The sequence below is a fragment of the Pezoporus flaviventris genome, unplaced genomic scaffold (assembly GCF_033815535.1).
Source record: "Pezoporus flaviventris isolate CSIRO_AGI_PZ_B2104156 unplaced genomic scaffold, CSIRO_AGI_Pfla_v1 ptg000029l, whole genome shotgun sequence".
Lineage (NCBI taxonomy): Eukaryota > Metazoa > Chordata > Aves > Psittaciformes > Psittacidae > Pezoporus > Pezoporus flaviventris.
In genome coordinates, this window is record NW_026892577.1 from 18,478,799 (window position 1) to 18,496,201 (window position 17,403).

The window sequence follows — 17,403 nt, forward strand, 5'->3', positions numbered from 1 at the left end:
ACTGGCAGAAAGGGAGTGGGCAAAGAGAACACCTGCAAGGAAAGCAGCTACCTCTATGTATGATCGTGGGAAGATGCCAACTCTGCCATGGTGTTCGCCTTCATACCAGTTCTGGTCAATCTGCTTGTAAATGTAAACAATATCTCCTTTTTGCAGAGGAAGCTCCCTGTTAACAACACAAGTGCTCCATAAGAACATCACTGGAGAACAGATGTGTTCCTTTTCTGTCCAGCAATCCTGAAGTACCAAGGTCTGCATCAGCCCTATTGATACAAATCATGCTCCGTGCAAAATGAAAGCTCCATGTTGAGAATTACATCTGCCTCTCTTTTATTACAGGTGCTGGGGAGATGCTGTGTAAATCATCACATATAGAACATATACAGAATACTCCCAGCTCATTAGCAGCTGAGAAGAAAAACAGCAGATCCTTCACTGATTTCTGTTCTTTCTTTCTTCTCTAGCAATGTTAAAATAAGAGCTTCTCCAAGGTCATGCAAAGGGCCTTCTAGGCCTTCTCTTCACAACAGTGTCTCCAAAAAGAATGAGTATTGTTGTGCGATTCACACAAGGCACTGCAACAGGGCATGTGGTACATCAGAAGCATCCACTGGTGTATCCACAGATGCCAGAGGAGGAGTGACCACTCTGTAACCTTACAGTTCCTGAATCAGGAAAATCCTGAGTTAAGGGTACACCTTGACATGCTTAAAGTTAGACAACTGTTTAAGTCCCAATGCTTAGCACAATGAAAAGGATGCTGCTGTTCTGCATATATATGTTGTTCTGACCACCTGTATGATAGATTTACTACCTGTATGGTAGTAAGCTACTGACTAATACAGTCCTTTTGGCTCCTAGATTGGAGCACAACCAGGGATGTCATGCAGAGGAACCCCTTCTATCTCCAGCACAAGGGCAGTGACAGAGCTGCTGCCCAAAGGTCTCACCCAGCTGTTGCTCTTACAAGGTGTGTGGAAGAACATCAACCAGAGCACTTTCCCATGGCTCAACTCACCCCCAGAGCAGAACACTGATTTGTTCCTGGGTTACAGATGCACTGAGAAAGAAGACATGTTCCTGAAAGTCCTTTAGAGACTATGACCTGTAAAATTCATATTACTTTTCCCTGTCTTACTATGGACAGCTTCAGTTTGAGCTGCTGCAAAGATACTCCCAAAACATGAATCCAATTCCATGACACTTCAAAAATGCTGCATCCTAGGGAAAAAAGCAGATGAAGAACACTCAAGGCAGTAGTAATGAGCTGTACTCACTTTAGTGTCTGTGCTTTAAAGTCAAACTTGGCTCTAGCAGGTCTCATCTAGAGATCAAAAAAAAAAAAAAAAAACACAACACATTAAAATTAATAATTATGTTTTTAACCCTCTTCTGAGGAAAAACATCCAAACTCTTCTACAGCTAACATTAGTCTGGGGAAGAAACTGAATGCAGGTATTCTGCATTGTGTGCAACTGGTACTACAATGCAAATATGCTGGATGGGTCTCTCCCACCAGGGCAAAAAGTGCCAGCTTCTGCTATAACAGTAATTAAGAGCTCTACAGGACATAGATTTAACACCAATAAACTTTTAAATGTGGCAAACCCTGCTGAATGAAAGCTGCTCCAGTAACTACAGTTACTGGGGGCTCCAGGACCAAATTTTTCCTTGATATGTGAATGGAAAAGCAAAATTTACTAACTGGGGAAAAAGAACAGCAGGATTTTATTTTATGTGGTTCTTACATATTATTATCTGGTCCTGCTGATTCCTGCAATGTGACCCATGTACTCTGTATAAATTTGTAGGAAAGAGACAAAGGTGAGGAGGAAATATGAATAAATTAAGTATGTGGCTAAAAAAATGTCTCCAGTGGCTACAACGCTGAAGGTGACATTGACAGCCAGCCTCTGCTTTAAAAATTGATTTACTTTGCCTATTTTCTAATAGCCACAAAATATTCAGACAGTTTTAACGTAATTGTGGTAGCAGAGCACAAAATAAGAAGCAGTCACATTCATGTGGCACCAGAGCATCTGAAAATACATACAGGGCAGACAAGTGTACTCCATCCATGCAGTGACCACCTCAAGCACCGCTGCAATGCAGCGCCCCTGGGGAATAGAACCACTGTCAAAAGCCCCAGCAAAAATCCCTAAGGCAGAAAAAGGCATTTAGCCAGGACATCTGAACTAGCATTCAGCCCTTAGGAAAAGTGCCTTGGACTTATGGGAAATGCATCTACTTCCTCCTTTGTCTCTTTCAGAAAGACCAACTGGGTCGTACGCAGTGAAACACGCCAAGACTTTTTCCAGTTGTTCCTAAAGGACATTAAGCACCATTCAAGAGGAAAAGAAACAATCTATTTCTAAATAAAACCACAAGACAGTGACATGGCCAGGATCAACAAGACATGAAGTTTCTAAGCATAAGACACAGACAAGACAACAATGTAGCAATATGATGCAAAAGATGTAGAATGCCTTTAATTCACTAAAAGTAGCTGATCTTTAAAGGCATGCATCACAGGTGTGCACCAGCAATTCTCAGCAGCCATGCTTTAACATATGCAGCTTGGTAATGAGATATCAATTAATTTACCAGGCACAAGAGTCAAAGCAGATCTAAATGAAGCCAGAGTGGGAAAGGGGAAGGTGGAAAAAACCCGAACATTCTCTGAAGAGCTAATGTCGGCCTAAAGCACAACTTTGTGAGAGGCAAATATTGCTTTGGGTCAAGCAGCAGACTGAGGTAACTAAAACAGACCTCTGACCCAGATTTCCTCTTTGCTGTATCGTCTACATTTAGGAGGTCCCCAAATCGCTCATTAGTGATAAACTGATGGTGCGTTGGAATAACCCCTGTGTGCCTTCTAGCTGCAATATCTGCTTCTTCTTGCTCACGTTTAAGCCGTCTCTGGTCCTCTAAAAGTTTCTGCCATAAAATTGCATAAAATGGGCAGTAAATCATCTAGTTAAATGTATTCAAAAGCTGCCACAAATGTGACTTAAATGAAACTTCGGAGGTCCCAGCAAATAGCTAGACTTTTACAGTTCAACATAAAATACTGATTCTGCTAATTACACAATACCCTTTCATTCTGCAACCACAGAAAATAAAACATCATTATGGCATAACTGAAATCCAGCTCAGACAGAGGATCTGATCCAAAGTTAATGGAAGTCAACAAGGAGTTTTTCTAAGTTCTGGAGGGGTCCTGGGAGTTTCTAAGAAGATTGCTGATAATGCAGATGGCTGATCCAAACACTCTTCAACCAACAAAGTTTCTCTCATTGACTTCCAAGAGACCTGAATCAGGTCCACAAAGTAAGCTCCAGGGCATCAAACTCCCCTGGGCTTTGCAAAGAGCTTGGGAGAGATCCTAACCACCTTCAGGTTTCACATCCTCCATACTTCCTTTGGTTTCATGTAATATACATATACAATATAAATAAACCCTAAATAGTTATTTTGGACTTCTGACGTCTCTGGAACACTAAGGGAAATGTGCATTCTTGAGCATCTGGGTAGAAGGATTCTTCCACCTTTTAGGGCTGACTGTAGGCTGAAGAGTTCAGCTCTGTGCCAATTTATTTGAAGCCAGTAGGTCATAGTGAATTCAGAGTTTTGCTCTTACATGACTTCTTGTGCTGGATTTCAGAAATGGGGGGATTACCAACTCTTTCACAGGAGAAGACAGCAAAAAAAATTTTCACATACAAATTAAGAGCAGGTTTTACCATCTTTCAAAGCACACATACACATTATCTGAACTCAGAAAGTCAACACTAAAAATGTATCTTTCCCTCCCCACTCCCACAGTGAAAATTAAATCCAGCTTCCTGGAAAGCAATCACTTTATAACTTTTTTAAATCAGTGTGAATACAGTCAGTGCTGAAAAGTCTATGTGGTTTTCCTATTATTTTGGCTTTTCCCAGTGTTGCCCAGCCGTTTTGGAAAGGACTGCTACATCCTGTCATCAACAACTTGAGATACCATAAAGAATTCTAGTTTGCACTGAGGGAAAACTCACACTTTCCGATAGCTTAAAATATCTTACATTTGCTGTTCAAAACATAAGGATCCCCCACAAGAAAACACTGTTCTCACCACTTTGATTAATACTGACTCAAGAGGCTTTCTCGGAGAACAATAAAACCTTAATTCACAGAATAACCATTTCATCTTTATCTGTCAATACTGGGGTGTTGTACCACATCCCATACACATCTCCAATCTCTTCACAGTCTTTAAAGGCCCAATATATAATTTTATGCAATTGATAATAACTATCAGTTTTATTTTAAACAAAAACTAATCTGGACTACACATTATACATTAAATCAGTGTCAGAAGTATTATTAAAATTAAAACATACTAGTTCCAGCTAGATTGCTCTAACTTCCAATATAATTAGCCATGGACATACAAGCTGTCCTCAAGGCTGAATGCTATATTTCTTATCTATGCAGCTGCTACAGCTGTTATTAGGTCATAAAGGAGGGCATTACCTCTTTATCATCATGCCGTCTGCGGATAATTTCTTCTGGAGTTTCCATGTAATCAACTGGTGCAAAATGCCTTGGTGATTCTGAATCTACTTCAAAACAACATAAGGAAGTTAAAATACAGATGGATTTATCTAGCATAACCAGAAAGGAAAAAACAGATATTTTTAAACTATTTGTTTCCATTCTGACAATAAGGATTCTCTATTGCTGTTGACCAAATTGCCAATCAGATGCCCAATAATTTATCCATTTTTATTTTTTTCCCTTTTGGGCTGTACTTGTGAACAAAGGTCAAAAAAACAGGGAGAAAATAACAGTACGGGAAAGTGTAAAGACATAGAAGGACTTTGTGAAGAAAAGATTCGCTGCCATCAAAAGTAAGATTTGGCATTTTACTGTTGAGAAAAATTTAACACACACACACACACACAACTAGACCTTGAGAAACTACTCCTTAAAGCAAATCATCTGGGTTTGTTTTGTATTCCCATGTGTACAAATGATACAGGACTAGAAACATCTCATGTTGAGATTCTTGCATCCCCAGAGGTGCTTGAGAGACAAACTGAAACTGATGTGATTAGAAAGGCAGCGGATATCGTTTCTCAGAAGTGCAGCTGTAAACAAGTCCTGAACAAAAATGTCCAGCAAAACACTCAAAGGACGTTAGACACACAAGGGGAAAAACCAGAGAGTCAGGGGAGGCAAAGGTGGGGAGTAAAAATACAAGGGTTGCGGAAGAAAAGGGGAGGGAAAAGGAAGCAAGAAGACAGATGAAGGGACACTGGTAAAGAACACAAAAAGCCACCTCCTAGGTACGTCCCAAGGTCACTTTGCGGGTTGTTGTTTGTGTCCAGGCTGTGACAGAGGGCATATGGAACAGGGTTCATATTTAAGGAGTCAGGAGTGTCAGCCCGGCCCATGAAGCTATCTTGGCTAGATCCATTGGTGGGGAAGTAGCTAAGCCTCTCCACAATGTCATAGGAAGACAGGCGCATGGGAGCTAGAGGCCTGCTTCTGGTGGAGCACAGTTGGTGCTGGAAGTGGTGACTCTTGTCTCCTATGCCTCCCTGCAGCTGTATAGGGTCACCTGGGTTCTCAGGGCTGGGTACTGCCAGGCTTCCCAGGCAGTCTAGGGGTGGAGTCCTGCGGGATTTGTGTTGGAAGGGTTTTTTCAATCGGAAGGGCAGTGGGCTCATTAGGTAGACATTTCTGGGGAGCATGTGTTTGTCTCCATAGACATCCCCTTTGGAATCAGGGCTCCTGGAGGCCTGCTGCTGCTCATGCCTTCGGATGGTAGTGAACCTGGTGTAGGAAGCTGGGCATGTGCCTTTGCATCTGTTGATTTTATGCTTCTGAGGCCCATTGAGGTTGCTGCTGCCACCACTGTCATTGGATGCATTTGAGAGGAGATCTATCTCATCCGTGCAAGCTGAAAGTGTGTCCATAGGGATGGCATCACTGACATCTGAAGCAGTGTCCTCCATGTTGCTGCAGGAGTGAGACGATTTATCTGCCAAGCTGGTAGCATCCTTCTCTTCTTGATGTGCCTTTGGCAAATCCTGAAGAAACTCTGCAGAGTAGGCTGAACTGAGGCAAGTTTTAGACTGGAGAGAAGTGGTGAGTTTGTTTTGTCCAGTGGAAAAGTCAAGTGAAGGCATTGATCGGGATCTCTGGATCAGCTGCTCAAAGGCACTGATACGGGAGGAAACGGTGTGTTTGGGGATCTGCTCTGAATCCTCTCGACTAAGGCTGTGGTCCATCCTGTCCTTTGCTTCATTCTCAAACTGACACGCAATATCCCTCACACTGCAGGAGGAGACTGTGCTCAAATGGATCCTGGACCGGTTGATCTGGTGCATGTCTTTATACAGCATTGTAAACTCCATCCCACTCTTCTTGGAGGCAGGGAACAGGTAGCCTTTCCTAGAATTGGTGCCATACTCCTGCAGGCTCATGGTACTACCAGATTTGATGGCATACTCCTCCTTCGACTTCATCAACATGTTTTCTATGCTTTCCTCTATGTCTACCATGAAAGCTTTTTTATTGTCAAACAAGGTAATAGAGCTACGAAGGTTTTCGCAGCTTTGAGCTTTCTCATGAGGCAGCAAAACACCCTTCTTGTCCTGCACAAGAACAGCTGGAGCTGCTAGTCTGGGTTTGAATTTAGAAGGGAGGATTTCAGTAATGCAGGCTTTTGCAGCTGATAAGGGCTTCTTATGTTTACATGCGTGACCTAACATACCGGTATGACTAGCGTTAAAGGTTCGGCTATTAACTGAAGAGGGTGCAGTCATATGAGCATTCCCACCTTTATGATCCACTGGTAAGCATGCAGAATAAAATAAATACAACCTGTTAGCTTAAGTGCTAGAAAGCTGTTGAGAAAGGAGAAGGAACATGCTTGGATTTCATAAAATGCACTTTAAAGAAACAAAGTTTCAAACCAAAGAAAAGCAGGCAGAAACTGCAGAACAAGCCACGCTTACAGGAGTAGGTGAAGTGCTGCTAACATCTCTAAAATGAGAGGCTTGGCCAGAAGCAGACCTGGAGCATTGTGAAGGTACCCTCCTAAAAAAGTGCTAGCACATCAGCTTCTAGGAAAGCTGCAGCACCATGGAAAAGGGCAGCTGAATAGTGGGCAGGATCAGGGTGTCAGCAAGAATGCAGGGGCACTAACATTGCAAAAATGGCTTAACACTAAGCTTGTAATCACACCTACTATGGTCTCACCACAGTGCTTGCCAAACAGTTTATTTCTGAGAGGAAGATGACAATTTGTGGCTGACTGCTAGCACATCCAGGCCATAGCAGCTGGTGTTGCTCAAGAACAGCCTTCTTCAAGAGTCCCCATACTAGGAATAAGCCAAGTGTCCTTCAGACACTGTGGTTGGCCGTATTTGCTTTAAAAATCAAGGAGTCAGATCAGGACACTACTTTTTTTTTTTTTAAATTCAGATCCAGTTTGGTTTCAGCTTAGACTGCAGTTTTTAGGTCAGTTTCCAATTTGAATTTAAACTGGGATGTCAAAATCACCATTCAGGTTCAATTTCAGTTTGGGAAATAATAAGTGTTTGAACAGATTTTTTTGTTCAGACCCAGTTTGACTCCCAGCCCTACAAGCCTGACATAAGGCTGAAAACAGCTGAAAGATGGAGACAGAGAGAGACCTTTTTGGTATGATGTACTATTTTTAGGGAGAGCAGTTCAGAAAGCCAATGCATTCCTTCCTCAGTCCTCTCCCCATCTGAAGCCATTTTTAGGCTGAAGTTGGCTCAGGATATATTCCCCAGTACAACTCTCTTACGGGAGTCAGGCTCTTCCTTGTCCTACTCTAGAGAGTCCATGATGGAGGAAGGAAAGAGGAAGAGATGCAGTGGTCCCTGCTGCCTCCCTGTCTCAGAGCCTGCCGGGCATTGCTGGTTCACAGTGTCCCATGCATTCTCCGCACACCCCTGGCAGGCAGGAGGCTGTGGAGCACACAGTTCCAGCTACACCAAGGTAGCCAGGCCAGCAGACATGGTATGGCCTGCTGAGATACCACAGCAGGAAGAGTAGAAAGGGCAGGGAAGGGCTCTAGCATGGCAAGGTAGTGGGTGCAGACGGATAACAAGGCCAGCCTAAGCAGCCTTGAGGAAGAACATGAGGGTATGGGGTGTGGTTGATGCGCTGGATGGAGTGAGCTGGTCCCTGCTGGAAAGAGGAACCTGGATCAGATAAAGGGGTCATAAAAATTATTGGCCAGTGCGGTCTAAGACAAAAATGGAGGGAAAACGGGGGATGGCAAAGAGGGAGGACAAGGAAACCTGAACTTGCTTGAGGACTATGAACCTTGCAGCAGTTCGCACCATTATCACCTGTCTTTTGACACTGTGCAGAATGAAGAGGTTAGTGCCCTGATCACCTACCTTTTGTGGAAACAGAGCTAGAAGGTCGCTTGAGGCCACTCAGCCCCTGGAAGGGGATATCTCCACCTTCCAGCACACTCTTGTAAATCTGCCTTTCATTCTCCAAGCCAGCAGGGTCTGGTTCTGATTCCCTCTTCACTGCTTGGTAGTTGGGTGAATATGCAGAGCTGGAAAACACATAAGAGGAGGGACACCAGTGAGTCATTTCTGTTTAGTGAGAGCTTCCTGCAGAGTAAGAGAAAACCACACTTGTGAACACAGAATAAACTGAGTATGAAGAATTGGCTCTGAATGAAGAACATGACATTTCAATAGTGTTCTAGATTTGGCACTACCATAGCATTCTCCACCTGCGGAAACTCTCCCAGCTCAGTCCCACAGAAAACAGGTAGCAGAAAACCACTCCTCCTTTATTTCACAGATTAGACAAGAGAGTCACAGAGCAGATGCACCATTTCTTTACAGACACAAATTCACTCGCTAGCTGGAAGTAGAACAAATAACTTTCAGCTCCCGGCCCTCTCTCCTTAAAACACCAGCCATGCCTGTACCCTGCTTACAAAGCACAACTGCTCAGGAGCTCATACCAACCAATTCAGCTTCGCATTTACACTACAGTTCACGACTCCCAGAGCAATTTCTGAATTCCACTGGTGGGAGACCATGCAGAGAAGAAACAGTATGAGGCTACTGACACTACCGTTTTAAATACCAAAGAAATTCCCAGAGGTACAGAGTTCTGCTCAGCTTTTCCTCAGGCTTTCACTACAGGGAATGAAAACCACCGGACACTGGGTCTACCATGCAGATATATAAATAAAATGCTGCTAAAGTGAGTACAATTTTAATTTCTTTGTCTTTTAAAGACTGAACATTCATCACAAATCCCTTTCCTCAGACAGGAATCTGAGTACAAGTATGCCCCTACATCTGATTCCTATATTTTTCTCTAAAAAAAAATAAATAATTGCAATGCTGTGGTATAAATGGCCTTGCCAGGTACAAAAGACTTACTGAGCAATCAGGCAGACAGTGTTTTTCTAAAAGCTAAACTCATCTGATACCAGTTTCTGTGCTGAACTGGGCTCTTCAGAATAAGATGCAGCTTCACAGAAAGCTATTTTTGGGCCAAAGCATGACTGCTGGAAAGTTTGAAAAAATAAAAAAGCATGGCATTTGCCAGTTCATGGAAACATTTTGAAAGCCGGTGAACATTGTCAAGTCCAGGAGTGATTCAAACTTATGTTAAGTGTGGAAATGCCTGTGGTTATGCCTGCTTGTTGCGGACAGATTTGTACATGCATCTGTTTATTTTGGATACATGCTGTACTTATGGGGAAAGAGAAAGATTTCAAATACATCAGAGGACTGGCTATAGAGGTGGAATTACACAACATCTGGATCACAGAGAAGATTTTACTTGCTGGACAAGGAAAACCAGGTCATATGCAGTCTCATAAACTACTTTCTGGAGTAAAAGCTCACAAAAAGCACCACAAAACAGAAAGGGAATACTGTCACTTTTTCAACCTAGGCAATGCTCAAACAGATCAACAGCTACAGAGGATTTGTGTCTTGCGGAGGTTATCCCAGTGTTTATCTTTGTCAGGTTCCCTGACAGGAAAGCCTTGCCAGTTGCTGCAGGGAATAATGACTACCTTGAAGTTCCTCACCTGGGAAGTAAAAGCATTTTAGTCTAGTTGTTAAAAACCAAAGAGTTAAAACTATTCACCTTTCAGAATACAGTTAGAGGAGAGAGAGGAGGCCTTTGGCAGAGCTTCTTTACCAGTTGCTCCCTTATTAGGGCCAAAGCAGGCTGCAACATCAGAATCAGGTAAACAGAGGGAAGAGCAACACTGCAAAAAAGCCAGTAAACTCCAGGTATCTTTTCTCCCTGCTCTCTAAAGACGGGGCAGTGAAGAATGTGCAACTCTCACACCAGGCCTCACTGTTTTGTCCCATTCCTAGACCATCCCTTCACTGGCTCAGGCACTAGCACGCCTGTGTGCTTTTGGCGGTGTCAGAAAGGCGACAGTGCTGCTGTGGGCGGAAACCTTAGCAGTCCTTTGGCAAATATAAACTTTCTATACTAATCTCTGAGATTTTCATTTATCTTATTGCCCTCTCCCTACCAAAACAAAACTAACAGTCATAGGAGCAAACAACAAAATACAGCAGTGTGCAAGTTTCTCAGCACAATGAGCACAAACAGAAGGCAACAGAGTTCAAAGAAGTACAAGAGACCTCTAAGGCAGCCCCAGAGGGGTGGTGAACACGCGATATTAATGAGTGTCTGGAAAAGAACATGCCTTTCCTAACAACCATCCATGCAGAGGGGATCACTGTGCCTACAGACAATGTTAAGTGCTCTGTCCAGTTACAAGGAGTAGCAGCTTCCCAGTAGGAACTGGCTCCACAGCTCAAGTACCTTAGTACAGCTTAAGTAACTCAGTACAACTCAGCATCTTGATCCGGATTGGTTTTGTGTGTGTGCATTCCTTTTTTAAAACAAACCAGCTCCATATGCAACTAATTTAGACAGAGTATACTGTTTATTATGTATTCCTTCAGAAAAGCAAAGCCACATTAGAACTTTAGAAACCTAATTTAGATTTTTTTTCTATAGAGAAGTATCATTACTACTACCATTGTTCCCCTCCTGGAAGCTGGAAAACTACTTCCTTCCATCAGTGGCATCCTTTTGATCTGGAGCACGTAAATGGGAATATCTAACAGGAGACAATCTATCATACATGTGTATCAGAAACAAACTTTGTTTATTTCACACAATGAAGTTACTTGCATGAAGTTACAATCAATTCGCAAACTACATCATCATGGAGATTAGAAAAAACCCAAACAAACTACAAAAACAGACCTTAAAGTCATTGCCTAGCATAAACAGCAATTCTTATCTAGACAATAAAATTACTCATGTAATTACTTCAAAATTCATTCAAGATCAAAGAGCAGATATTGTACCTGGACTCATCTAAAGCACCTGTACAATTCTCATGATGCACACATTTGTCTATATCCATCACCAAAAAATAAAGCCAACCCATTTCCAACACCCAAAACCATGTCCTACATGCCCTCAGGTGGTAAAAGAGACATCAAAAAGCGATTGGAAAACTTACTAGGAAGAATGGTCTGTGGAAGTTTCCAGAGGAGTGACACCTGCTGTATTCTGCAAAAGTCCAAACAAAAGTCATTGGCACACACACACATGGGGAGAAAGAGAAAGCTTGCCTAAGTAATTTTCAATCTACTGCTTGAATATTAGCCTTTAGAAGACATTGAGGTTTAAGTCTAACTGAAATTTAAGCTGTCAATGTCTTTGCAGAAAAGTGACAATTTTCCTGAGTTCCTTCAGGGCAGTGACAGGTTTTTAGCACAGCGGATGTCTTTTTGCAGAGTCTATTCTTTGTCTGCAAATGAGTCATTGCGAATAAAGCCAAAAGCAAGAAGAGATAACCAGCTGGGCCACGACCAGGAGACACATGCTCATAATTATTTCCCCAAGCTTTTTCCCCAACCGGTCACTGCCCGCCTTTGCTTTAAAGGTATATTACATTTCTGCAGCAAAACACTCCCCAGCATTCAAAAAATAATACCAAAGCACTAACAAGTAAAGCAATGTTTCAGTACAATTTCCTTACTTAAGAGAAGCAATGCCAGCTGCACAGGTTCAATTGCAAAAGCCAGTTCTTATCCGCTTGCTTTAAATCCATCTAACACTTCCTAGGCACATTATTTAAAAAATTGAAGGCAATTTTAGAAGAAATGCTCTATCTTGGTAACTATCTGAGAATTCCTATGTAGAAAGAAAGAGCAGCTTTGTTCAGGTGCTGGTGAAATGCTGCAGCTTCAAAAAAAAAAAAAGGGAAATCAATCACAACAGAATAAAACAGAAAAAATGGCGTGTTACCAAATTAATCTATTGCTTCATGGTTCGGGTCCTGCAGAACCTCAAAGCCGCAGCAGCAGCTGACCTGCCCTAGAAGGCCCTGGCAAGGTGCAGCATAAGAAAAATTGCGTAAAATCTCTTTGGAATATCCAAATCGTGGATAGGCATGAGCTTCTAGGAGAGAGCAGGGCTTGTATGAAGGGAGGGTAGATGGCAACACGCTTGAAAGGCACGAGATGATGACGTGACGCCAACCAAGAATTTTAAGCTGATTGCTGCTGCCTATTCATGTGAAAAATAGGGGTTTTTTTGCAGACACTGAACTCCAAATCCTAAAGGGAGATGTGAGGGGGAGGGAGGGGTTGTGCAGCTGAAAGGGAATGAGGGATAGAGGAAATCACTGCAGATATATCTGTATGGATTTCAAGCCGGATATCAGCATCATGTTCTATTATTTCTGACAGCAACACAGCAAGCCATGCAGTCAGAACGGTCAGAACCATTATTCATCCCAACCTCATTTAATAATCATCCAGCAGTGAACAGATTAGAGCAGAGAGTTTGGAAACAGGGATTGGCAGCATGAAAAGAATAGGAAATACCTTCTGTGGCTTTTTATGTGGCGCTTTATAAAGCTTCTCCATTTTTTCTAAATCTGCCTCTAACTCAGTCTGGTAGAGGTAGAGGTCTTTTTCTAGATCAGTCTGGTTAAAGAAGGAGAAGAAGAATGGGAAAATAATGCTTAGGGTTAGGGGAAACCAAAGGAATGTTAATTAAAAAAAAAAAAGGCAAGCCTTTTAATCAAAAAAAGACAAAGATGGTTTGGACAATACAAAGAAATTCACCAGTAATTAATCATGATTCAATCATTACAGAAGAAATAGTTTTAAGCATTTAACACTGAAAATTAAGAGATGCACAGGCCTGCTAGAATCTAATTCTACAAACCATAAAGTTATAAAACCCACCTGTAAAAAAAAAAAAAGACACTGTAACAATATGCAATATGCTGTTAGTATCATTATCATTGCAAGGTAGCAAAACCACCACTCGAAATTATGGCTGATTATGCTTTAAGAATTGTTTATTAAATCAATTTACTAGCTACTTGTTAGGCTAATGAGCTCAAGCCCAATTAAAACAAATCACTCACAAGCACACAAAACCCAAGCAATGCTACAAAAAAAAATAAAAAGGAAAACCACATACACACATACATACGCGCTAGATGCTGTAGTACAATGTACATGAGACACAATTACCTTTCTATCCTCTCTAGTAAGGATAGAGCAATCTCCAGGAGTATAATCCCAAATCTTTTTTGGAGGCTGATGAAAAGCAGAGGAAGGAAATGAGGAAATGAAGATAAGGAAAGACATCACAGAGAATATGGAAACTGGATTAGAACAGAGAGGGAATACAACACGGGATTTGCATCAACACGGAAAAGAAGTTAAAAAAAACCCCAAACACAACAGAGAAAGAGAGATAGAAAGAGAGATAAATCCTCTATAGCACAAATATCAAGAGATCATGGGAGGTAAAAGGGAGCATACATGCAGTCTGGGATGGGCTGTTTACAGTAGTGTTTGAGGAAATTCTTGTTTTTGCAAGGTGATCTAAGGGATTTTGGATTCTCTAGAGGGAGCCCACAGCTGGTGGTTAAAGCATTCTTAGCACAAAAAAACAAAAGGGGGGGGGGGAATGGGGGAAACACACAGTCATAAAAAGCATTTGTTTTGCTCATTCTTCTTTTCAAAATGAAAGGGTAAAACAAGGGCCTTTGATAAAAAAAAACAAAACAACAGAGGATCTTTCCCCCCCTCACACCAGACTATGAATACATACCAGGTGAACAAATGGCTGAATTTCCAGTGGTGGCATTGTGGGGTAATGAGAATGCAGAGTTGTTATTCTTTATTTCACTCATTTGAGGGTTTGCTTGTGGAGGATTTTGGTGGAAAGAGTGGGACATGTTGAAGTTTTGGAACTAGTTATTTAAAATTAATCCTGTAGGTGAAGGCATCAATTTCCAAATAGGGTTTTCCTGTTTGGATGCATATGTGTACATATTCAAAGTGAAAGACCTTTGTCCTGACACTCCTATCCAAATGCCATGCTAATACCTCTGTTTCACCAGATATGCACCTCTCAGTAATACGCTCAAAAAGACTTGCTTCGCAAAATCAGAATACATCTGCTGTTTCCAAACAAAAATAACCTGTTGGCTGGCATTTGGACAGCCACTGTGGATGCAAATACTAAATACCTATTTCTTATCCATCAAATCAGCAACTGCAGGAGTGTAAATGGTGTTGTAAAGGTTTAGGTCTAAGTTTTGGAGCAAGAAACTGAAGGGAAGGAGGTGAGAAGACAGGATACACACCCCTTTTTCCAGCCTCCTGCTTCTCCAGCAAAGAGTTTACTCAGTGCTACCTCAGGAAGGGCTGGGAGAAAGTCCCTGTGCGTGTGATCCCACAATCACAGCAGATGGCAACAGAGCTCTAGACTGACTGAATGTCAAATTTCACAGATGGGCTCCATGGAGCTGCAAAGCCATGGGTCAGGAGGAAGAAGTGCATGGGAATTTGGTCCCAGCAGCACAGTGAAAAAACATTCATACTGCAGAGACTGATCTACCTGTCTGCAGGGCACATGCATGTCCATGGAGTTACCCAGAAATGCATCTGGGATGTTGGTCCAGGGAAGTGTTGCTTCAGCTGCCCTAAGAAGCACATATGCCTTCTACAATGGGGAGAGCCCCGTCCTGGCCATTCAGTGTCTTTGGAGAACTACACCCACAGACTTAGGAGAATCCTTATGAGAATCCTTTCACTGCGGGTGTTTCCTGTCCATGTCACATAGCTGCAAATAAAGTCAGAAAGCCAGGGGAAACCATGCCTGTGGAAGCATGCCTGTAGAAGTACACGTTACCTCCAACACTGGGAAAAAAAGCTAGAACAAACAGAATCTTTGAAAATCCCAGGCACTAGCAAACATCAGTTTAAACTCTCTGGTTAGGCATGAGACTTAGCCACCAGCTGGTCACAAAAATCTTGTCCTCTCCTGATCAGAGTGAGCAAAACTACAAAAAGAATGCTCCTTTGGCTGTGATAAGAAGCTCAGAGAGAGCTTTGCTAGCTATACAAGTCGGAGATGGCATCCTCAATTTAAGCGCTTGATGCCAAAGTACAGAATACTACATTCATAGTGATCAGGGCGCATGGTTGTATGGCTCTGGAGGTAGGGCAAGTTGATGTGATGGATTGTTGGTGTAGCCTGACATGCTTTCTTCTGAAGCAAGGCCAAGTCTGCATGACTAAAAGCACAAACGCACTTCTAGAGGAAGATATACCCTCACTCCTAGAAAGGCCAAGAGCATAAATATTCGCCTTTCTCTGACATGTTTTCCATCAATTTACACTAACTCAAAGGATCATGGAGATGCAAACATTCATTAATTTCAAGAGCATAAGGTGATTAATTATGCAGCAGCAAAGAAAACCAGGTTTTGTCTCACTTCAAGGAAATCTTAAACTGTGACAACTTGTGAAGAGTTAAATACTTACACTGATATCACTTCAAAGCCCCACTGAGGTAGGTTTTACGACTTCTACTGCCTAAAAGTTAGCAGCTTTCATTTCAAACACTGTTGAAGCTCCTTCTTTAACTTAGGACTGAAGATTCATAGCTACAAATATGTAGCTATGACAAAATGGACTACCATACAGCCCCTGTGCATGTTTGATTTTCAGCAAAAATTACACTATTTCTATGATGTGATCAGACCGGGCACGCAGCCTCAGGCAGCTACATTCTGTGCAGAGGAATTTTGTCACTTCCATGAGAACAAAGGCTAGATTTAAAGAAAACCTGTTCTCTGGTGTCCATGTGCAGTTGCAGTTGCTAGCACTGAATTTAAAAACGTAATTCTGTTTTGCTGTACATGCAGGGAAATCTCAGTAGCACTCAAAAAATGGTGCGCATGGGCAAGTGATGACTGACCTCCAGGAGAAGGGAGAAACAACCACTACACTTGAGTAGACGTAAGAGGTTGATACTGACCCTCTGGTGCAGTAAGAGTAGCTTATTAAATAGTATTTAATAATGAAGTTAACAGTGTTTAACCAGTAAGAACCAGGCCATAAAATGCTTTGAAGTCACATTTTTTTCCAGTAGCAATGACCACTGCTGTGTTCTCTCCGTCAAAATGTCCTTTGTCCTATTGAATAATTAAGCTTTACTTCATCTTTTCCAGAGTGGGAAATCTAGGCTTTTTTCTCTTTTTTTCTTTTTTTTTTCTTCCTTTCCCCACACATAGCAACACATTTGTAAAGAAAGCACACTGTTCTCAGCCTCTTTTGCTTTCAGGGAATAGCAAGGCCTATTGAACACAGACTGATGCACCCCATTTAGGGAACAGGCAGCTACATGCATAAGAAAATGAGCAGGAAACAGGGTCATGATCTGTTTATGGATAGCTGGAAATTACTGACCTACAGTTTACAAACCAAGGCCAGGTATGAATGAGCGATTTGCCTTGACTTAAAGCCACCTATCAGCCATCCAAGATCTTGTTAGGCAGAGGGAGAATAAGAGCTTTGAATTAGGCCTTTCAGTAATGAGAACAAGGCATTACTTCTACACATTAACAACAAAAATGCAGTTTGAACTATGGTGTGTGAAAAAATATTGTCTTATTGATGCATATGGCTGGAAGGTGGGGAATGTCTGTAAATGACAAAAATACTTAAAGTGGTCACAGAACACCTGCTTTGCATCAGTACAGGAGTGATGTTATGAACAATCACATTTTTAAATAAGTGAGGCAACTGTTCCAGGTTTAAGGCCTATCAAAAGAATGTGACAATCATTAAAAAAAGGAGGGAAGGGGAGGGGGCAAAAAGAAAAAAAAAAAAGGCAGGTTGACTTCATTGGTCATCGCAACTATCAAACTTACCGGTTTCCCAAACTCCAATTCCGAAAAGAATTTATACCAAGGTTCATTCTTTAAATCTATCTCTTCTGGGCTTATATCCCGAGTCTAAAGGAGTTGGTGATAGGGGA

The 17,403-nt window shown here is 41.9% G+C and overlaps 2 protein-coding genes across 30 annotated transcripts in view; one reads left to right on the forward strand and one right to left on the reverse strand.

Annotated features, from left to right (window-relative positions):
• Positions 1-17,403, forward strand: part of HELLS (helicase, lymphoid specific) — a 324,719-nt gene that overhangs the window by 93,130 nt on the left and 214,186 nt on the right. The gene's annotated exons all lie outside the window — the stretch shown is intronic.
• Positions 1-17,403, reverse strand: part of SORBS1 (sorbin and SH3 domain containing 1) — a 78,054-nt gene that overhangs the window by 15,948 nt on the left and 44,703 nt on the right. For 7 of the 29 annotated variants that reach the window (XM_061459406.1, XM_061459399.1, XM_061459398.1 and 4 more), the window contains 9 exons: positions 17,297-17,380; positions 13,599-13,664; positions 12,939-13,040; positions 11,567-11,616; positions 8,427-8,593; positions 4,516-4,601; positions 2,770-2,937; positions 1,278-1,324; positions 52-166 (listed from right to left, as the gene is read on the reverse strand). In XM_061459406.1, coding sequence (XP_061315390.1) covers positions 52-166; positions 1,278-1,324; positions 2,770-2,937; positions 4,516-4,601; positions 8,427-8,593; positions 11,567-11,616; positions 12,939-13,040; positions 13,599-13,664; positions 17,297-17,380 — 885 coding nt within the window. Of the gene's footprint in view, positions 1-51; positions 167-1,277; positions 1,325-2,769; positions 2,938-4,515; positions 4,602-5,323; positions 6,842-8,426; positions 8,594-11,566; positions 11,617-12,938; positions 13,041-13,598; positions 13,665-14,184; positions 14,200-17,296; positions 17,381-17,403 lie in introns of all 29 variants that reach the window. The other 22 variants (XM_061459387.1, XM_061459391.1, XM_061459392.1 and 19 more) reach the window with 7 other exon arrangements.